This window comes from Littorina saxatilis, linkage group LG15 (genome assembly GCF_037325665.1).
Source record: "Littorina saxatilis isolate snail1 linkage group LG15, US_GU_Lsax_2.0, whole genome shotgun sequence".
Classification (NCBI taxonomy): Eukaryota; Metazoa; Mollusca; class Gastropoda; order Littorinimorpha; family Littorinidae; genus Littorina; species Littorina saxatilis.
In genome coordinates, this window is record NC_090259.1 from 46069243 (window position 1) to 46093610 (window position 24368).

The window sequence follows — 24368 nt, forward strand, 5'->3', positions numbered from 1 at the left end:
CATAAAAGTTGACAAACACGACTGATATTGTGATTTTTGTTAAGACAACAGATGCTGGAACCCAATTACGAAAAGAAAAGATAAATTTACCCAAATGATTTTACAAATAACGATAATTTTGTTCGTTATATCATTCAAAACGGCACTGAGTCATAGCATTAAGGTTATCTCGCACGTTTTTAAAGCTAGGGCTTTGAAACTTGGCACACAACCAAAGTATAATGACCTCCAGGTATGGTGCACATCACATTAAACAACATTGAATTTCAAGGTCACAGCGAGGTTAAATTTCCTTTGCAAACTGGAAAATTGTCGTTGTCACGTCTTACATGTTTTAATACTAGATCAGTTAGACTTTACATACTTCACATACTTTCAGCATTTTTATAAAACCTCATTAAAAGTGACCTGCTGGTTAATCTTTGTCAAAGTTCAAGGTCACAGCGGGGTCACATCTGGTCCAAATGTGGAATATTTTCAATTTATTCAGCGCGTTTATAGCACGAGCTTTGAAAATACACACAGTTCTAGTGTATAATGTTCACACACGATTAAAGTCTGGTTGAAAAAGTCAAGGTCACAGCAGGGTCGCGTTGAGGTCAAACATATACATTTTTCAATGAGGTTTTTTCATATGTTTTTGAAGCCGTTATGATGCACATAACACCGTTAGTCTGTTACACCTTTGTTACGTCATACATCATACATTTCTATGAGTCATGTTGAATGGAATGGTGGCATGTGCCTCTGTTCTAGCTAACAACAAAGCTGAAAAAATGAATATTATCTGTTTGTTTTGTTTGTTTTACCCGTACGAGACCTTTCTGTGACCTTGACATGTGACAAGGATCTACCTTAACTTCTTTAAGTCGGAGAATCATTGAGAGTTGTGTGATGTTTGAAGGCTCTCCCTTTAAAAACAACTGAGATAATGATGCATTTTCGTGTTTTTGATTTGCCCATATGTGACCTTGAGATTCGACAAAGGTCAACAAGACTTTAACCGTGTATGGAGGCTATTAAGCCCAAAAATGTGAACTTTCAAGGTTCTTGCTTTGAAAAACTCTGAGAAAAAGGTTATGGTTTTTTTTTTACCCACACGAGACCCTGCTATGACCTTCACATTTCTCAAGGATCAACCTTGAATTCTCCATGTTGAACAATCATTAAGCAAAAGCGTTGTTTGAAGTTTGAAGGTTCTAGCTTCAAAAATCTCTGAAAAAATATGTTTCATCCGTTTTCTGAACCACATGTGACCCAGCCGTGACCTTGAAATCTGACAAGGGTCAACAAGACTTTTACCATGCATGGGGGCGATTAAACCCCAAATGTGTGTGAAGTTTCAAGGTTTCAACTTAAAAAACGTCTGAGAAAAATATACATTTTCCTTTTTGGACAATGTGTTGCACGCAAGACAACACGACAAACGCTCGTGTTATCATTCTTTTACTTTAAGGTCGACTTGCGTGCCCGCTCTTTCGCTAATCTCAATTAAAATTCATCTTGGAAGTTCGGTTTTATTACGCTTTTAATTAAGAAGATTAAACTAAGACAACAAATAGTTAGTTTTACCCATTAAACTCGATAAGGTAGTGACATTTTATGTTGAACGCAAGATGGTGTCGCACGCAAGATCTGAAAAGATGTTGACGACATAATTTCAACACTTGATAGCGCATTCGTGGTTCGTGATTTCTTCACAAATTTTGAACACAGAATGTGTCACGTGGTTCCGTAGATGAAGTAGATCTTTGTACATGTAAATTTTGTTTTTAAAAGAAAATAACCGTTAATTACCGAACATTTTGTCGCACGCAAGATATGACGAAATTTTCAAATCGTTTTCAAAAATGCTGTTCAAAAGTTCTGCAGTCTTTGCTGGATTACTTGAAAGACAGCAGTTTGATACACCGTTATCGCTTGACGTGTCGACATCAATTCCAGAGTTTTTGAAAAAGAAATTTAGTAAATATCTGCGATTGAAAAATGTATGCCGTGATGACGACACATCTTGCGTGCGACACCTTAAAATTCGGTTATCGAAAAAAAAAAATTCTCTCGAGATTTAGATTTGACGTTTGGTCTCGTCTGTAAAGCGATGTTTCAGGCATTCAATCAAACTAAATGCAATTCATTTGTGCTTCTTGTTATTTTTCTGTGGCATATTCAAAACACGAGGTATCACGATGTCCGTTTTCAGATGGCCGGTTTTGGCGTTATTTTTGACTTTAAACAAAGATAACTTCAAAACCGTTCAAGTCAGACACACGAAATTATGTCCACTATCTCTTCGCACATTCATCCACACACACACCAATTTTCAGCAGACACACGTTTTTAGAAACATTTTTATTGTAAAACAAAGTCGTCTTCTGTTCTGTGAGCACCTTTTGGCACTTAGTCATATGTGAAATATCACCATTCTAAACGATCTGTATTATGCAAAAATTCAAAAAGAAATGAAGCAGTCAAAACTCTGTGGTAGCGCACCGCCGCAATGTCTGGATCAGAATAAATGTCTCTACGCATTGGAAACAACACAAATCAACACATCCAAGCCAACAATCGCTTTGTGGTACGGAGGCGCACGCTCGATATAGCCTTGAAGATATGGGGTGGATACGACTATGACATGATTTCCACGCAATTTGTCCCTTTAAAAGGGAGTGAGTCTTTAATCAACATAAGCATTTGGTCTTCCAGAGAATTTCCAAACAAGCTGGTTTACCAAATAAAGTAGAAGGGACCTAATCCGAACCTATTTGATCCCCCCCCCCCCCTCCTCATCCTTCTGGTCTCTTCTGCTGTGTGCTCGGGAATTGCCATTAAATGAATTTTGGTGGGCGGTGGTATGGGTGGATTATTGAGAAAGTGATGGGGTTTCAAGAGGGTATGCGTGCGCTTTTATTTACAAAAGCATCATTAAATCAAAAGTAAAATTGTGAAAATGGTGGTTCAGAGCCACTTTACAGATACCTTTCTTCCCCTTCAAATCATTGTCTGCGACATACATATACATGTACAAGCTTTTAAGATGCTCGATTGTTCGCACGCACGCACACTAACAAAACCTAATAAATGATCTTTTGTCTTAACACACACACACACACACACACACACACACACACACACACACACACACACACACACACACACACACACACACACACACACGCACACCACGTCCTACACCAATATGTAACATAGGGTACGCTTATAAGCCTAGCTTGTTGTGCTCCATGTTACTAATTTCATGTATGCGGCAATAGTTCCATGGACATTTATTGAATAAACTTGTTTAAACAAACATAGGATAAGAGCAATCCGAGACACGCAACACATATGAAGACATTTGTTTCTTACAAAAGGAGTGGGTTTTGTGATGAATTTAGTTTGCGGCTGACATGACTTAATTGTCGATCTGCGATAATAATTCAGCAAAAGACATCCCACTCTGCAACATATGGTCTTCAGTTTGGTAGATGTCCAAAGAGAAAGAGGTTCCCTGCAAGGGACCATCATGTTCAAACGTCAGGCAACAAAGGTCTGTTTGCAGATTTCTGTGAGAGTTTGACAGGAAGTCGTCTGTTACCAATATTTCAGAAATGTCAAGTGATGGACCGTGCAACACAACCGAAGCGTGCGCAAACGTTGCTTCCGGTTTCGTCTGCGACAGACTGGGGCAGTGCAGTGAGTATTACACATAAGCACGTGCCACAACTGTTAATGTTGATTTTTTTTTCTATTTACAAAGGTTTTTCATAACGTTTGCAGGTGTGAAGTCCGGTTCTTTCTGATAAAATAGTTCTGATTTGAAACGTTAACACTTTTCTATCAAGCAAAATGCATAATTCATATCTGTGCATCTTAACTAATTAAATGGCTGTGGAAGCGGTGTATTTTATCTATCAATCAATCAATCAATGAGGCTTATATCGCGCATATTCCGTGGGTACAGTTCTAGGCGCTGTGCAGTGATGCCGTGTGAGATGAAATTTTATACGGCCAGTAGATTGCAGCCATGTCGGCGCATATTTACCTTTCACGGCCTTATTCCAAGTCACACGGGTATGGTAGACAATTATTAATTGTGCCTAAGCAATTTTGCCAGGAAAGACCCTTTTGTCAATCGTGGGATCTTTAACGTGCACACCCAATGTAGTATACACGGGGGGTGGTTCGGACACCGAAGAGAGTCTGCACACAAAGTTGACTCTGTGAAATAAATTTCCACCGAACCTGGGATCGAACTCGCGCTGACAGCGGCCAACTGAATACAAATCCAGCGCGCTACCAACTGAGCTATATCCCCGCCCCTTATGTTTGACACCCCTGAGTAACCAGAATAATCTCATTGACTGTTGGTGACACACTGTTAAAAACCAAAAGAATCATGTACCTCGCCAAGACAACAACACCACAGAGACAAAATGTTCACATATTGACATGAATCAAAAGTGAAACCAAAAAGCAATAAAGCAACAACAACAAAAATGGCACTATATTGAAGGTGGATAAACCCTATTCAGTGAACAGAAGTTGTGGCTGGCTTTATTGAGGTACACGTTTTGTTTCTTTACTCAGGCTTACCTTTAGGGGCGGACTGTAACGACACGCAAGATGGCTGTGGTACACATGCAGAGTGTGACGCAAGTCAGGGCCACGTTTGCAGTAAGTATGTTTAGTTTTTGTCCAAGTGGCATGTTAACATGTCATGGTCAGCTTCATTATTACCAGCTATTGTGTTTTCAGCGTAGCAATAGGGTCCGATATTTAGACGAGACAAGTATAATGCCGACGAGTCCAAGACGAGTCGCATTATACTTGTTCGAGTCTAAATATCGGACCCTATTGCTACGCTGTTCTGACCTTTATTTGTTGTTCCAAACTTACAAAATGACAGTTTTTGCGTCGATGCGTTGATCTCAGGTTTTGATAGTAGACGCCGTTTCTTATGCGCATTAGTTTTGCGCAGGCGCCACACTGACTTTGGAAAAAAAACTCGATCTGACAACACAGCTGTTAAACAGCTTTTTATTAGTTCATTCGTATACAACAAAAATAAGTTTGAGTTTTTTTTAATTTTGAACAAGACTACTTATGAAGAAGACCAAAACACAACATCAACGGAAAACTAGAAACAACTGAAGAACTAGGATGCAACAAGGGGAGGAAAAGAGAACAGCTAATCCGTACAAAGCGAGCAGACGGCAGCGACGTTTTCAGTTTGGGTGAATGGCATTTATACTTGTCTCGTCATGAAGCGAATTTTTCAACCTCAGTTATAAACGATTACATGAATGTTAGTGCCATGGGTTGTACATCAATACTTCAGAGGGGAAGTGGGGTATTTAGTGTGGAGTTACGAGATAAGAAAAGCCCAATGCGAAAGTTTGTGTCAGTCGGCAACTGTGAACTAAGCTCACAGGCACACAAAAACGGCTGTTCCGTTTTACTCCCCTGTTTGTACTACATCTTTCGACTTTGGGCATTTTGTGGTGTTTAGGGACAGAAAATAATAGGTTTAGTCCTGTTTCATCGGGAAGTTAGCAGAAAAGGGTATGCTATCGACATTTGTAAAGCTGAAAAACATTCCCGAGAAGAATTTTAAGTTGTCAGTGTATGCTGTTGTCGATCAGTGAAACATCGTGTGGTACAGATGGGTAAACCGGAACCATGCGTCTTTGTTATTGACAATATGCTTTTGGATATTGGCAAAAAATGGCCGATTTCCGTAGCATTATGCTTTGATGATCGGAAGAGACCATCCAATCACAGCCCCCGAATTCCCCCACGTGTCTATCAGAATAGCTATATAACAAGATCTTGCAATGTGCCCTTTTAAAAGGGAGTCAGTCTTCAATTGAGATAAGCATTTAATTCTAAACAACGAAGTGACTGTGGTAAGATGAACAAAGTTAAAAAAAACAAAGGAATACTGTAGGCTACTCACCGATACAAGAACGAGACAAGACGGTACGAATTTTCGCTTATGGAAGCTTCATCAGGAAAAACAAGAACACAAAAGACAACAAAAAGCAGACGCAACACGGAACGAACAAGGTTTGAAAGAAAATGGAGGGGAAACACGCAAAAATGGGAAGGAACTCTAGGAACGGAAATGAATGAAAGGGGAGAGAAGTAGTTGGATGATGTCATAGGCACAGGCATACTAGACTAAAAGTGATACACATTCATAAAAGGGGGGGGGGAGAGGGAAAACACGAATGCACGCACACACACACAACCAAACACATAAACACAGACATAAACACACACACACACACACACACACACACACAACCAAACACATAAACACAGACATAAACACACACACACACACACATTCACACACAAACACACACACACACACACGTTCCGTAAATCCACAGTATGTTTGGGGAATACATGTACATCACATTTTCGCATTCAAACCGTCAGGTGTGGATGTGCCCAGGGATAATATGAAATCGGACTCTACTTGTTTTCTGTCTGTGGAGGTGCTGTACATTTGCCAGACACCTTTCACACGTGCATCCAGGGAGGTGTGGTTGCTGCTGTTGAAATGTTGGGCAACAGACCTACAGCGGCGATGCCGAATATCTGCCAGATGTTCGGTGAAGCGGGTAGAGAGGGTTCTTTCGGTCTCACCAATGTAGAGTACTTTGGGGCATTTGAGACAGGATATGGCATAGATGAGATTGCGGCTGGTGCAATAGAACGTGCGTTTAATGTTGAAATCTTTTTGGGGGCCGGTCAGAGTGGTAGAATGGCAAATGTGGGGGCAGGTGTGGCAACGAGGGTTCTGGCATGCGTGTGTGCCGGGTTGTAGGGGAACTGGCGAACGAAGAGAGGATCGAACCAGGGAATCTCGAAGGTTGCAGTCCCGTCGGGAGGCCAACAAGGGTGGCAGGCTGAACGTTTCACCAACAGAGGGGCTAGAATTAAGGATGAACCAATTGGTTTTCAAAATTTCAAAATGTGGCGAACAGGTAGGTTGTGGGGATGGTGGGTCAGAACTGCCACAGGTCTGTCTGAGGTGGATGATGGCTGCAGAGCTACTCGTCTCGGTATGCGGCGAACTTTATTTAAGGCCACATTCAAGAGGCTGGATGGGTAGTCTCGTTGAAGGAAGAAGTCAGACATTTCTGCTGCTTTTTCTTCAAAGTCATCTGTGTCAGAACAGATGCGGCGCTGTCTGAGAAACTGGGAAAATGGAATGCTCCGGATGGTGGAAGAAGGGTGAGAGGAATGGAAAGTAAGGTAGGTGTGAGCATCAGTGTCTTTGTAATGAACACTGGTGGAAAGAATGCTATCAGACAGGAAAATGTTCAAATCCAGAAAGGCGACTGCTGAAGGAGAGATATCAAAGGTGATATTGATGGAGGGATGGTAGTTACTGACAAAGTGTATGTAATCAGTGAGGTCAGACAACGAGAGAGAGGTGGCAAACATCGATGTAGCGTTTGCACAGTTCAGGCTGAGGTCCAGTGTAAGTGGAACGAATCTGGGATTCCAGGTGGCCCATGAATAGGCAAGCATGGGAAGGTCCCATTTTCGTGATGAATTTAGTTTGCGGCTTGACTTGTCAATCTGCGATAATGATTTAGCAAAAGACATCCCACTCTGCAGAATATGGTCTTTAATATTGGTAACAAAGGTCTGTTTGGAGATTTCTGCGAGAGTTTGACAGGAAGTCGTCTGTTTCCAATATTCCAGAAATGTCCAGACATGAACCGTGCAACACAACCGAAGAGTGCGCAAACGTTGCGTACGGTTTCGTCTGCGACGGACTGGGGCAGTGTAGTAAGTATTACACATAAGCACGTGCCACAAATGTGAATGTTTATTTGATTCTATTTACACAAGTTTTTCAGAACGTTTGCAGGTGTGAAGTCCGGTTATTTTTGATAAAATAGTTCTGATTTGAAAAGTGAACACTTTTCTTTGAAACATAATGCATAATTCATATTTGTGCATCCTAATTGATTAAATGGCAGTTAAAGCGGTGTATTTGTTTAACTTATGTTTGACACCCCTGAGTAACCAGAGTAGTCTCGGTGACAGTTGGTGAGACACTGTTAAGAACCAAAAGAACCATGTACTCGCCTAGACAAGACCGGCACAGAGACAAAATGTTCTCGTATTGACACAAATCAAAAGTGAAACCAAAAAGCAACAAAGCAAAACAAATAAAATGGCACTATATTGAAGGTGGATAAACCCTATTCAGTGAAGAGAAGTTGTGGCTGGCTTTATTGACGTACACTTGTTGTTTGTTAACGCAGGCTTACCTTTAGGGGCGGACTGTAACGACACGCAAGATGGCTGTATTACACATGCAGAGTGTGACGCAAGTCAGGGCCACGTTTGCAGTAAGTATATTTAGGTTTTGTCCAAGTGGCATGTAAGCGTGTCATGGTCAGCTTGATTATCACAAGATCTTGTGTATTTAGTAAGTAAAAGTTCATTTGTTTTTTGAATATTTTCACCCAAAAGGCATAATGTATATTCTTTATTGTTTGTTTGTAGAATGGCCTGAACCACATTGGAAGGTCCATGTAGTGTTTCTTTATATATGTAATGGGGTGGTTACGACTTCAAACTATGTAAGTATTTAAACATTATGTAATCACCAGCCGCTGTCAATAAAAAAAATTGGAAATGGGATTTAATTGGGGCAGCATTTTTATCAATTTAAAAAAACCAATTGTGTGTGCTAAACATTTGCAAAATTGTGCACATTGTTTGTGAATACATTGTGTACAAGATCTTCTTAGTTATTTACGAAAGTGTGCGCACGTTTAAGAAGATAGTTTGATAAACGCGGGAGATACCACGCCGTATATTCGGCTATGTATCGATTGAGCATTGATTTCCCTTCTTTGAGCCATGTGACGTCAGAGGCCGACACAACTTTATATTTAGGCGGCCAGCCGAGACTACAAAATAGTGCATGTTTGTGTCCGTTCAATCGTAAAAACTAAAAGGAATTTTAACAAAAATCGATCGATACATAAATGTTATGTGTATTTGTGACCAAAAGATAACATTTTACACAGATCTCGAGAGACGTTGTTCATCTGGACCGCTGCGGTCTCGGAGGAACACTGACTGTTTTGAACTGTGTAAAATGTCATATTTTGGTCAAAAATACAAATAACTTATAATACCGAGAGCGCGCTGACGCCAGGTGTAAACAAAGCGTTGTCGCCAACTTCACGGCAAGTGTCCACATTCAAAACAAAATGTGTCTCTATGAAACCACTTACAGCTTCAATTTATGGCTGTGAGAATGAGTAATTAGTTTGTATCTAGTATATGTGTCGTTTTCGACGAGAAATATACACATAAACAACAATACAAACCGATTGGCTGTGGATCTATCCTCACTCAAGCATATTGGCCCACATTCATCCCATTCTCAACGCTTCTTTATCGATACACGGACTGACAAGCCAAACTATTATCTTCATTGATGTGGCCTGCGTTGATATGTGAAATACAGGGTGGCCCAAAAAAAAGAGTACCCAAACAAAACGTCATAAATTGAACAAAAATAAAGCAATCTTCATAAAATTTACACACACAAGTAGCCTCTGCATGATTTGCACAGAACATTTTAGCGTTCTAGCTTGTCTTTCAGGAAAGTTATGCTCATTCTACAGAACATGCTCCAAATGGCCTCCCCCGGATTTAAATCCCCCAGATTTCTATCTTTGGGGGTTCCTGAAAGACAACGTATACAGAAACAACCCACAGACAATCACAGAACTCAAGAGAGCCATCACAACAACCATTCGCGGAATCTCGCAACAGGAGTGTGTGCGGGTGATTGATAACTTTGCGCGGCGAGTTCAAGTTTGCCTGCAGCGGCGCGGAGGCCATTTTGGAGCATGTTCTGTAGAATGAGCATAACTTTCCTGAAAGACAAGCTAGAACGTTAAACTTTTCTGTGCGAATCATGCAGAGGCTACTTGTGTGTGTAAATACATTTTATGAAGATTGCTTTATTTTTGTTCAATTTATGACGTTTTGTTTGGGTACTCTTTTTTGGGGGTCACCCTGTATCACCATTCTAAACGATCTGTACTATGCAAAAATTCAAAAAGAAATGAAGCAGTCAAAACTCTATGGTAGCGCACCTCCGCAATGTCTGGATCAGAATAAATGTCTCTACGCATTGAAAACAACACAACATCAACACATCCAACCCAACAATCGTTTTGTGGTACGGCGGCGCACGCTCGATATAGCCTTCAAAACATATGGGTTGGATACGGCTATGACATGATTTCCATGCAATGTGCCCCTTTGAACAAATTTGAACAAATGTTGTAGTTAATGCGGGCTTCAAAAGGTTACCAGTGGAGAGAGCGGAGAAGCGGTTTGGCATGATCTCTTTTGCGTGCCTTTAGAACAAGTCTTGCTGCTGCATTTTGTACTTTCTGAAGTTGTTTAATGATATACAGCGGGCATTCAGACAAAAAAAGCATTGCAGTAGACTATTTTGGACAAAACAAAGGCACACAAGAATTGCATCGACTGTCAGGCAAATTCGAATGGAACTGATGCGTCTAATTTCCATGAATGCAGACTTACATACATTTGTCACATGCTTGTCAAGAGACATGTCATCAGATACAATGAATCCAAGATTGCGTGCCGAAGCCAAAAGGGGAACGCAGGTCGGTCTTGAACGCGTCTCTGTCAATAGTCCGTAACTTGCGTAACTCCCTGCACACAGGGGACGGAGTAGGAACGAGTACCTTTAATTCACACAACACACAGAAGTGGTCAGATGTTAGACTGTGAGATACGATTGAAGACTGAATAACATTGTCAGCAGATCTAGATATAATCCGATCCAGTATATGTCCACTAGAACGGGTGTGCTGGCAGACCGTTTGTTTGAGACTAAACATTTCTAAAATGTTTATGGGTTTTGCAGTACAGGCTTTTAAGACGCTCGCTTGTTCGCACACACACACACACACACACACACACACACACACACACACACACACACACACACACACACACACACACACACACACACACTAACATACACGAACGCACACACACAATCACCAAGTCCTACACAAATAATGTATAACATAGGATAAGAGCAATCCGAGACACGCAACACATGTGTGTAGACTGCCTATATATATTTCTTACAAAAGGAGTGGGTTTTGTGATGAATTTAGTTTGCGGCTTGACTTGTCAATCTGCGATAATGATTTAGCAAAAGACATCCCACTCTCAATCAATCAATCAATGAGTCTTATATCGCGCATATTCCGTGGGTACAGTTCTAGGCGCTCTGCAGTGATGACGTGTGAAATGAAATTTTATACGGCCAGTAGATTGCAGCCATTTCGGCGCATATTTACCTTTCACGGCCAATTATTCCAAGTCACACGGGTATAGGTAGACAATTATTAACTGTGCCTAAGCAATTTTGCCAGGAAATACCCTTTTGTCAATCGTGGGATCTTTAACGTTCACACCCAATGTAGTGTACACGGGGGGGAGGTTCGGACACCGAAGAGAGTCTGCACACAAAGTTGACTCTGAAATAAATTTCCGCCGAACCTGGGATCGAACTCACGCTGACAGCGGCCAACTGAATACAAATCCAGCGCGCTACCAACTGAGCTATATCCCCGCCCCTGCAGAATATGGTCTTTAATATTGGTAACAAAGGTCTGTTTGGAGATTTCTGCGAGAGTTTGACAGGAAGTCGTCTGTTTCCAATATTCCAGAAATGTCCAGACATGAACCGTGCAACACAACCGAAGAGTGCGCAAACGTTGCGTACGGTTTCGTCTGCGACAGTCTGGGGCAGTGCAGTGAGTACTACACATAAGCACGTGCCACAAATGTGAATGTTGATTTGATTCTACTTACACAAGTTTTTCAGAACGTTTGCAGGTGTGAAGTCCGGTTATTTTTGATAAAATAGTTCTGATTTGAAAAGTGAACACTTTTCTTCAAAAACATAATGCATAATTCATATTTGTGCATCCTAATTAATTAAATGGCAGTTAAAGCGGTGTATTTGTTTAACTTATGTTTGACACCCCTGAGTAACCAGAGTAGTCTCGGTGACAGTTGGTGAGACACTGTTAAGAACCAAAAGAACCATGTACTCGCCTAGACAAGACCGGCACAGAGACAAAATGTTCACATATTGACACAAATCAAAAGTGAAACCAAAAAGCAACAAAGCAAAACAAATAAAATGGCACTATATTGAAGGTGGATAAACCCTATTCAGTGAAGAGAAGTTGTGGCTGGCTTTATTGACGTACACTTGTTGTTTGTTAACGCAGGCTTACCTTTAGGGGCGGACTGTAACGACACGCAAGATGGCTGTATTACACATGCAGAGTGTGACGCAAGTCAGGGCCACGTTTGCAGTAAGTATATTTAGTATTTGTCCAAGTTACATGTTAACATGTCATGGTCAGCTTGATTATTAATAAATGTGATGTATTTTATGTCTGTGATCGCCTGACACTGCATGGCAATTTCCCTTGTTTTTAGGACAGTTGAGTTATTACAAGATCTTGCGTATTTTCTAAGGAAAAGTTCATTTGTTTTTGGAAGTTCCATGTAGTATTATTTATATATGTAATGGGGTTGTTACGAGATCAAACTATGTGAATATTTAAACATTGTATAAACACTAGCTTTAGTCAATACACACTTTTTTTTGATAGGATTGGGAGCAGCATTTTTATCAATTTAAAACAAAAATGTGTGTGCTCTACATTTGCGAAATTGTGCACATGTTTTGTGAAAACATTGTTAACAGGCTCATCTTAGTTACTTACATAAGTGTGCACACGTTAATGAACATGGGTTGATAAACACGGGAGATACCACGCGGTGTATAGGCTATACCAGAGCGCGCTGACGTCAGGTGTTAAGACAGGAGATACCACGCGGTGTATAGGCTATACCAGAGCGCGCTGACGTCAGGTGTTAAGACAGGAGATACCACGCGGTGTATAGGCTATACCAGAGCGCGCTGACGTCAGGTGTTAACACAGGAGATACCACGCGGTGTATAGGCTATACCAGAGCGCGCTGACGTCAGGTGTTAAGACAGGAGATACCACGCGGTGTACAGGCAATACCAGAGCGCGCTGACGTCAGGTGTTAAGACAGGAGATACCACGCGGTGTACAGGCTATACCAGAGCGCGCTGACGTCAGGTGTTAAGACAGGAGATACCACGCGGTGTATAGGCTATACCAGAGCGCGCTGACGTCAGGTGTTAAGACAGGAGATACCACGCGGTGTATAGGCTATACCAGAGCGCGCTGACGTCAGGTGTTAAGACAGGAGATACCACGCGGTGTATAGGCTATACCAGAGCGCGCTGACGTCAGGTGTTAAGACAGGAGATACCACGCGGTGTACAGGCTATACCAGAGCGCGCTGACGTCAGGTGCTAAGACAGCGTTGTCGCCAACGTCACGGCAAGTGTCCTGCAATCACAACAAAATGTGTCTCTTTGAAACCACGTACAGCTTAAATGTATGGTTGTCAGATTGAGTAAGGTTTGTATCTAGTACACGTCTGGCTTTTCAACGAGAAATATACACATAAACGAACATACGAACCGATTTGCTGTAGATCTATCCTCACTCACGCATATTCGCCCATTTTCATCCCATCTTTGTCGCTAGAACAGTGCCATGTTCCTAAATGCTTCAAGCGCTCCATTGTGGTGCCTGTACCGAAGAAGGCTAACGTTTCTGGTCTCAACGACTACCGCCCTGTGGCATTGACTTCAGTCGTGATGAAGTGTTTGGAGCGTTTAGTGCTCCAGCGCTTGAAGGTAGCCACTGATGCTAGTCTTGACCCTCACCAGTTTGCATATCGGGCCAACCGTTCCGTGGACGATGCAGTAGCCTTAGGTCTACATCATATTGTTGAGCACCTGGAGAAGTCTGGTAGCTATGCTAGAGTTCTTTTCATTGACTATAGCTCTGCCTTTAACACCATTGTTCCACATAAACTGTTCTCCAAGCTCACTGGCATGTGCGTCGAGGAATCCCTTTGTAAGTGGGTTCTAGATTTTTTGTTGGATAGGCCTCAGGTTGTAAGAGTAGGCAGCAGTACTTCTAGCTCAATCACCTTGAACATTGGTGCCCCACAGGGGTGTGTTCTCTCCCCACTGTTGTTCTCCCTCTTCACCAACGACAACTTGAGCCATGACCCCTCAGTAGTCATCCTGAAGTTCTCCGATGCCTCTACTCTGGAAGGCCTGATCAGTGTCGGTGATGAGTCGGGGTACCGAGCGGAGGTTGCGAGAGTGTCGGGCTGGTGTGTGGCTAATGACCTTGACCTTAACGTCACCAAAACCAAGGAGATGGTCTTTGACCGTAGGAAGAAAAAGACTCCCCTCTTACCACTCACCATCAGCGGTGAGAACGTAGAGCAGGTTGATTCCTTCAAATTTCTAGGGGTGACCATCTCCAATGACCTTAGCTGGGCTGTTCATACTGACCTTTCAGTAAAGAAGGCCCATCAGCGTCTCTACTTCCTGAGACAGCTGAGGAAGTTCAAAGTGTCCTCCTCCACCATGTCCCAGTTCTACAGGGCTGCTGTAGAGAGTCTCCTTACCTTTTCTATCACGGTTTGGTACAGCAGCTCCTGACAGTTTGAGAAAGAAAAACTGGAGAAGGTCGTTAGGGCTGCCAGCAGGATCATTGGCAGAGATCTCCCCTCTATAGACTCCCTTCACATCCTGCGCATGATGAGGAAATGTAGGTCCATCATGCAGGATCCCACACACCCGGCTGGTCATCTCTTCCAGCCTCTGCTCTCGGGGCGCAGGCTCAGAACCCTCAGATGCCGTACGGCAAGACTCAGAAACAGTTTCTACCCCCAGGCTGTCCTGGCTTTTAATAACCGGTAAATGAACTCTACAGATTGTGACACGTTTTAGGATGTTCTAGGAGTATGCTTTTAGTAGCTGACATTACATACTGTGATCTATAGAGTGGGTTTTAGTATGGTGACACCACTGTGACGTGATGAAGCCAGACTATGTTTCAGCAGCTGGTTATATTACCGGAATACACATCTAGTATGTTTTAGTAGTTTTAGTCGTTCTTTAACCACTGTGATGTGTTGGAAGAGTTTATTTTATGTGCTGTTTTAGAGGTACATTTTATCAGTATGGAACATGTTCAGTTCTTACAGTAGTTGATAGTGGGGGGGGGGGGGATCCTATCTTATTCTGCGTACTTTTATTGTGGGACGGCGGGGGGAGGGGAGGGGGGGGGATGTATGTTACCAGTGCGGGAACAGGGGTTGGAGAGGGGGGGGGGGGGGGTCCTAGGGGTTCCGATAGCTCTTAGAGTTTCATAGTTCTCACCATGTCTGTATAGTGTATGTATTAGTTACTGTGATACCAAATTGTCTTACCCATGTATGTATGATGCTATGCGCCAGTGATGTATGAATGTTATTTATTTTTGTTTTTATCACACAGCAAGCTGCTTTCCTCGTGTATTTTTTATGTTCATTCATGTATTGTACACTTGGCAATACATTATCTATCTATAAATTATCTATCTATCTAAATGGACTGACAAGCCAAATTATTATGTTCATTGGTGTGTCCTGCGTTGATATGTGAAAAATCAACATTCAATACGGTCTGTATTAGGCCAAAATTCAAAAAGAAATGAAGCAGTCAATACTGTGTGGAAGCGCACCGCCACAACGTCTGGATCGGACTAAAATTGCCTCCGCGCGTTGGAAACAACACAGCATCAACACACCCAAGCCAACAATCGCTTGGCGGTACGGCGGCGTACGCTCGATATAGCCTCGAAAATACGGTGTGGATACGGCTATGACATGATTTCCACGCCATGTTCTCTTTCAAAAGGGAGTTACTATCTAATTGACATAAGCATTTGCTTGTCAGATTGACCAGAGAAGTTCGAAGCAAGCTGGTTTACCAAAATAGCAGAAGGGACCAAAGTAGAAGCTACCTAATCCGAACCCTATTTTGCTGTGTGCTCGGTAATTGCCATTAAATGGATTTCAGTGAGCGGTGGTATGGGTGGATTATTGCGGATTATTGGGATAGTAATGGGGTTTTAAGAGGGTTTGTGTCTGCTTTTTATTCAAAACATCATTAATAAATCGAAAGTAAAATTGTGAAGATGGTGGTTTAGAGCCACTTTACAGATACCTTTATTACCCTTCAAAACATATTCTGAAGCATACATACATGTACAGGCTTTTAAGACGCTGGCTTGTTTGCACACACACACACACACACACACACACTCACTCACTCACTCACTCACTCACTCACTCACTCACTCACTCACTCACTCACTCACACACACACACACACACACACACACACACTCACTCACTCACTCACTCACTCACACACACACACACACACACACACTCACTCACACACACACACACACACACACACACACACACACACACATACATACGCACACACCACGTGTGAGATTAATCTGAGACACACCACACATATGAAGTCTGCCTACATTTGTTTCTAACAAAAGGGACGGATGTTGTGATGATTTTAGTTTGCATCTGACATGATCATAATTCAGCAAAAGACATCCCACTCTGCAACATGTGGTCTTCAATTTGGTAGATGTCCAAGTAGAAAGATGTACACTAGAAGGGACCATAATGTTCAAACTTAAGGCAACAAGGGTTTGTTTGGAGATTTCTGCGAGAGTTGCAGTGAGTATTACACAAAAGCGCGAGCCACAAATGTTCATGTTTATTTGTTTTATTTACCAAGGTTCTTCAGAACGTTTGAAGGTGTGAAGTCTGATAAAATAATTCTGACATGAAAAGTTAACATTTTTCTATCAAGCAAAATGCATAATTCATATCTGTGCATCCTAATGAATTAAATGGCAGTTAAAGCGGTGACTGTTCGTGAGACACTGTTAAAAACCAAAAGAATCATGTACAAGGCAAGTACAGCACAAAGACAAAATGATTACAAATGGACAGGAATCAAAAGTGAAACCGAAAAGCAACAAAGCAAACAAAAAACACAGAAAACAACACAAACAAGCAACTAGTCGCTTCAAGTGATATTCAAGCATTTAGTCAATCTGTCGGCCTGAAACAAACAAATCAACAATGGAAATCCGTCATCCGCAGTCATCATCGAACTACATACGGTAAGGCTTGGCTGGCCGAACCCGAAGACCGACACGTGTCACGCTTGCCTCGGTAAAGCATGCAAACGTATAGTCCCTAATTTACTTTAACCTATGTTCGTTAATTCTGAGAACATTTTCAGAGAAAGCATGACCTATCTATAGATTTTTTAGATTCAGGAATTGATAAAGATTACAAGACAATCATTAAAAGCTGTTAGTAAAAATTCGATTGTAATGACAACTTTAATGAACAAGCAAATGAACTTGTTTTAAGCTTCCGAGCGAAAAATGCTTTTACTTCTTCCGGACTTAATCAAAGACTGCTTGACCAAAGTTCCAATCAATTCGCTTAAAAAAACCGTGGTCACAACAATGCAGCCTCGCCTTCATGTTGGACACCGCAGTCTGGGCCCATATTCAGGAAGATCCGACAGGTGTTTTGTCGGTACGAGAAACAGAAAACTTCCGATAGCCCCCCTATCGTGGAATTCAAGAACCACCGATAGCGCCTAGCGTAGGCACTGTCCTCCAATAAAGTTAGAGGTGCCTATCCCTACCGATAAACACTGTTGATAACTTTGATTTGAAGATGGCGGCTATCAGTTTGCAGCGTTAACGGGAACACGGGGGATAACCTGACATAAGCGGGGCAGAGGGTGTACGCGGGGCCTGACACGATTGAAGGCACGTTTTGTCAGTTTTCTTGGATTTGTTTGATTTACGTTGGGATTTATAGTAAGCTACAGATTCAGCGATGCCTTACATTGTTTCTCGATGCATAAAACGCCATAGAGCGGTTCATATTTGCCCGTAAATTACCCTCAAAGCTGAACATGTCGGCGATCGAGCGCCGGAAATGACTGTTCGATGGGTTCGAAGTAGAAATGTGCTTTATTTCACAAAATCAGCTCGTATTTGACATCGGTTTGGGATTTTAATGGACGATGGAGTCATTGAAGATGCAAAGAAGTGCTAATTCGGGGGTAGAATATATCGACCGACACTGTAGACGAGAGGCGGTCACATGTGAGAGATGAGCGTACGCGGGGCTGCCGACCGCGAATGGGACAGCAGATTCATAATTTGTTTTGATCAGTAACATAGTCTTTTGTTTTAGAATGTTTTGTTTTAATCAAATCAATCATTATAACTCTCTCTCTCTTTATCTCTCTCTCTCAGCAATGAAATTTGCAAGGAAATTGCTAATTATGTGTTATCAAATTTCTCTTATCAAAGTTGCAATGCATTATTAATTTTGACACATGAACTCTTTTACAAGGCCCACATAAAACCCCACATTGATTATGCTTCTATAGTCTGGGACGGGTGTAGTGAGGTTCACTTGAAGAAGTCGCTCCAGCGAAGAGCTGATAAGTTAATTCTGCCCAGTTCATCTCTTCCTACCAACGAAAAGATGGAAAGTATAGGGATGTTAAGCTTAAAGAAGCAGATTTTAATAAATGTTCATTTATGTACAAGTCGTCTATCACGAAGCCCCAACCTATCTTATACAACTCTTCAAATCAGCTCCGTCATATTATCCAAACACTAAAAATAACTTTGTTTTGCCAAGGCCCCGCATTGATTTGCTTAAAACAAGAATACAGAATACAGTATTTATTGATATGGTGTTTCTAATATGGTGCATAACTTTGGAATTCACTGTCTGTAAATATCAGGTCATGTCTGTCATTACCCGCTATTACGAGCTAGTCGTGTGACAGAGAGTTTTCTTGCACACGAGACTGTAGATGTTTCACGACGGCTTTAGCCGGAGTGAAACAGCAGCAGTCGAGTGTGCAAGAAAACTCTGTCACACGACTAGCTCGTAATGGCGATTATGTCTCACAGCATAGGCATAGAAAGATATAAATGAGTTTCTGGGGACGAAATAACAGGCACAAAACCAGACTGACAACACAATTGCCTTTTCACACATACCGTACACACGCATGCGCGCAGAAGATAGATCCAATTCGTTTCGTGTCTTTTTCTGGTTGAATGCATTTAACAAAGTATCAACCAACGTTTCTGAATCTTTCAATGAAAAAAATAAACTTTTTTTGAACCAAACAGCACAAACCAACGAAAGCTAAACACACAAACACTGCCGCGCGCACTAACACAGATTGAATGCAAAGCGCGAACGAACACGGAGAATTTTTGTAGGTCAGGTCGTGGGAAAGTCCACCCGAAATGTTCCACAGGGGAACTGGTTGTGTTTGGATTGTTCTTTTTCTCACAGTGATGTTGATGTTGTTTACAGTGCAGTTTTGAAAGAATATTTTCCGAATTTGGGGCACACTTTCGTCTTTCGGTTCGTTTATCTTGTCGAAGTAACATTCGAGTGTTTCTAAATCCAAACCTTCCATCACCGCTGGTGCAGATTAGACCTGCCTGACTGTCTGCGTGCGTGTTAGAGGAAGCCTCAATCGCCAAAGCGTCACCCATCTGTAGATTCTGAGCATCAGATGTACGTTGATACGTGGCAAGATCCGCACGGAACTGTCTATGCAACTTTTCCTAGTCACAGGTGTAAGGTTCGATCTTTTCTTTGCAATTTTGTCCTCCGTGTACGTAGCAAAGCGTTTCACCATTTTCGGTTTCGTTGCAGACGACGATAGTGAAAGTAGTACCTATTGTTTTGTTTTGACATTTCGTATTCAGGGTTCTTCATTGAAGCTTGGTAAAGGGACCGTGTCGTGTAAGTGGAAAATTGATGAAGCTTTTGAAAACAGAAATTGAATGAAGAAGAAAATGTGGCTTTCAGTTATATTTAGGAGAACGGGGTTGGTGTTATTCTCAGTTTACCGTCAAACACTTAGTACACAGATAAAACGTGATTGACTGACCATGGCCTGTTGGCACACTATTCAGAATGCACAACAAAATGTAACAACGCTTTGATACCCATTTTTCTACGTTCGTGATTACTTGAAATGAATACTGAAAACATAAGTGTTTAAGGTAGTGACTGAATGTATGTGTAACACTCTTGACTTTTCAAGTTATATTTAGAAAATTCAATTATGTTAAGAAAGGGGGTAGGGGATTTTATGTGTTAAATGAATAACACAAATACAGAAATAAATGTTTCAAAATCCTTTTATTCTCTTGTCTTTTCTTTTTCAACAACAAAATACAAACTTCCAAGAATGGAATACAAGAAATAACAAACCAGTGTTAAACTTAAAAACTAAACCCAGTTAAAACTCATACCTAAAAACCCAGTGTTCGTAAAATTTTCAGAAATAAATGCATAATCAAAATAATTGATTTCGGAGTGTCATTCTTTAGAATAAATCACGCTGATATTGTTGAATTACATTTTTACTTTGTCTTGTTAATTTTTAGCGTGATAAACAAAAAGGGTCCCTGCCTGAACGTTATAACATTTAGAGGGTCACCTAGAATCCGTCCTGATTGGTCAAAAAGCCATATGGGGCACTGAATTGGTAATAAATGCGTATAAGCACTGACGCAAATTTGTAGGCATGTAAAGACGCTTGATATTTTAGGGATGATATAGGTGCCACAGCGATGACCAGGCATGTAAAGACGCTTGATATTTTAAGGATGATATAGGTGCCACAGCGATGACCAGCCATGTAAAGACGCTTGATATTTTAGGGATGATATAGGTGCCACAGCGATGACCAGCCATGTAAAGACGCTTGATATTTTAGGGATGATATAGGTGCCACAGCGATGACCAGCCATGTAAAGACGCTTGATATTTTAGGGATGATATAGGTGCCACAGCGATGACCAGGCATGTAAAGACGCTTGATATTTTAGGGATGATACAGGTGCCACAGCGATGACCAGCCATGTAAAGACGCTTGATATTTTAGGGATGATATAGGTGCCACAGCGATGACCAGCCATGTAAAGACGCTTGATATTTTAGGGATGATATAGGTGCCACAGCGATGACCAGGCATGTAAAGACGCTTGATATTTTAGGGATGATACAGGTGCCACAGCGATGACCAGGCATGTAAAGACGCTTGATATTTTAGGGATGATATAGGTGCCACAGCGATGACCAGCCATGTAAAGACGCTTGATATTTTAGGGATGATATAGGTGCCACAGCGATGACCAGGCATGTAAAGACGCTTGATATTTTAGGGATGATACAGGTGCCACAGCGATGACCAGGCATGTAAAGACGCTTGATATTTTAGGGATGATATAGGTGCCACAGCGATGACCAGGCATGTAAAGACGCTTGATATTTTAGGGATGATACAGGTGCCACAGCGATGACCAGGCATGTAAAGACGCTTTATATTTTAGGGATGATACAGGTGCCACAGCGATGACCAGCCAAACGTGACTGCACATGTTTTTTGAGGCACGCAGCGATACTATAACTGGTACTCGTATCAGCGCGAAACAGCGTGAACGTTCCATTTTTGACTCACATGCGAAGCAAAAGTGAGTCTATGTACTCACCCGAGTCGTCCGTCCGTCCGTCCGTCCGTCCGGAAAACTTTAACGTTGGATATTTCTTGGACACTATTCAGTCTATCAGTACCAAATTTGGCAAGATGGTGTATGATGACAAGGCCCCAAAAAACATACATAGCATCTTGACCTTGCTTCAAGGTCAAGGTCGCAGGGGCCATAAATGTTGTCTAAAAAACAGCTATTTTTCACATTTTTCCCATTTTCTCTGAAGTTTTTGAGATTGAATACCTCACCTATATATGATATATAGGGCAAAGTAAGCCCCATCTTTTGATACCAGTTTGGTTTACCTTGCTTCAAGGTCAAGGTCACAGGAGCTCTTCAAAGTTGGATTGTATACATATTTTGAAGTGACCTTGACCCTGAACTATGGAAGATAACTGTTTCAAACTTAAAAATTATGTGGGGCACATGTTATGCTTTCATCATGAGACACATTTGGTCACATATGATCAAGGTCAAGGTCACTTTGACCCTTATGAAATGTGACCAAAATAAGGTAGTGAACCACTAAAAGTGACCATATCTCATGGTAGAAAGAGCAAAAAAGCACCATTGTACTTCCTATGTCTTGAATTAACAGCTTTGTGTTGCATGACCTTGGATGACCTTGACCTTGGGTCAAGGTCACATGTATTTTGGTAGGAAAAATGTGTAAAGCAGTTCTTAGTGTATGATGTCATTGCTAGGTTTAGGTCAAGCATGTGAGTCGTATGGGCTTTGCCCTTCTTGTTTTCTGATGTATTTGACTAGCAAATTCACTCCAGTGGTTACACACAAATGAAACTTTGACAGTATCTGTTTCAATCATTTATCGTATGCAAAGTCATAATTTGTTTGGATACAGGGGAACAATCCAAATCCAATGACGTGGTTAAAACCTTTTTCTGTAACATTGCGTTACATCTGAACAAATACGTGCAAGGATCCCACATTTTACTTGAAGTACGCCTCTAGTATGTTGGTAACATATTCTGAAAGTTTCAAAGCAATCCACCAAGTCATTGTTGAAATACAGCGCTTTTTGTCACAAGAGCTCAAAAAATGACGAACAACTCCCTTTGTTGACCGCTATTGCGATAGTTGGTTGGTTGGTTTTTGGAGTTTCATGTCCCTTCAGCAGATGCTATTGCGATAGACACCTGCATCATTAGGAATAGCATATCACAAGTAATACGCAAGATAGCAAAACAAAACAACCTTTTTCTGGGTAGATAATTGATTGGGCTTTCTTCTCGTATAACAAGTTGCACAGGTTTGCCTATTGTGATTTTTGTTCGATTTTTAATTGGGCCCTTTCGTTTTTGTCCAGTTGATTTTGAGGGTACCCTTATTTGAGCGGCGGTCATGTGATTTCTTTAAACCAAAAGTCGATCCAGATACATGTAGTCAAGTAAACGTGCTGTACTTGCATATAAAGTGTGGATGAAATGACAAGGGAATTAATGCCTTCATTTTGGGTTCCAAATCTGTTGCAATAATTGTTTGGCCAAGTTTATTCAAAACAAAAGGGAAGCATGCATCAACGATGAACCCATTTCCATTTCGCTCTGAAATTGTAGTGGTTTTTTTTCTCACCACATCTCTATTGAAGTTTTAGGCAGAGTGCATAAGAAGCATTGAAATCTAAGAGAAAATAATTTTGATTGACATTGGATCACTAACCCACGAGTCAGTCAACCAAAATGAGAGACGATTATTTCGCGACCAGACTAGCGGAATGCACTTGATGTTCTCGTGGGAGGGACTTTTGAAATGATGCACCGAACCGTTTTATTGCACAACTCAACGCTTTTCTGACATTTCGTTTCCACGTGCTTCTGCTGTCCCATTTGCGGTCGGCAGCCCCGCGTACGCTCATCTCTCACATTATTTTGACCGCCTCTCGTCTACCCCCGAAAACTTCTTTGCATCTTCAATGATTCCATCGTCCATTAGAATCGTACCGGCACGGTTGGCCTAGTGGTAAGGCGTCCGCCCCGTGATCGGGAGGTCGTGGGTTCAAACCCCGGCCGGGTCATACCTACGACTTTAAAATTGGCAATCTAGTGGCTGCTCCGCCTGGCGTCTGGGTTAGTGCTAGGACTGGTTGGTCCGGTGTCAGAATAATGTGACTGGGTAAGACATGAAGCCTGTGCTGCGACTTCTGTCTTGTGTGTGGCGCACGTTATATACTGTTCAAAAAAAGAAACGCATAGCTTGTAATCTTTGGTTAATTTAGTTATATGGCTACAAGGATATCCACCAAACTGCAGAAAATGTTTATCTGGTCGTCGACCTTTCGTCCATTGCCACAAGTGAGCTCTGCACGTGACGCATGCGTTATCAGTGGCTACAATGTCAAAATTGCTCATTTGGCATGACCACTCGTCATGCTTCAGTGTAATCTCGTGAAACTCGGGGAATATTGAGCTCTCACCATGTCTTCCAAAACCCATAAAAGCGGATTGTTCGCCACAAAGAAATCAGACGACAATTCAGCGACGAAAGATGGCCCGATTGAGCAGAGAAGACCGCCAAATTGCATTGGGTCGTTTACAAGCAGGCCAAAGTCAAAGTGCAATCGCCAGGCACTTCCACGTGTCCCAGAGCACCATCAGTAGACTGTGGGTCAGGTTTCAAGCCACTGGCTCCGTTGCTGACTTGCCACGAGCAGGAAGACCAAGGGCGACAACTGCTGCTCACGAC

The 24368-nt window shown here is 41.8% G+C and overlaps 1 protein-coding gene across 1 annotated transcript in view; it reads left to right on the forward strand.

The window, feature by feature from the left end:
• Positions 1-24368, forward strand: part of LOC138949473 (multiple epidermal growth factor-like domains protein 6) — a 109090-nt gene that overhangs the window by 73317 nt on the left and 11405 nt on the right. Inside the window, exons 20-25 of the mRNA XM_070321302.1 lie at positions 3604-3690; positions 4585-4671; positions 7720-7806; positions 8289-8375; positions 11769-11855; positions 12339-12425. Coding sequence (XP_070177403.1) covers positions 3604-3690; positions 4585-4671; positions 7720-7806; positions 8289-8375; positions 11769-11855; positions 12339-12425 — 522 coding nt within the window. The remainder of the gene's footprint in view (positions 1-3603; positions 3691-4584; positions 4672-7719; positions 7807-8288; positions 8376-11768; positions 11856-12338; positions 12426-24368) is intronic.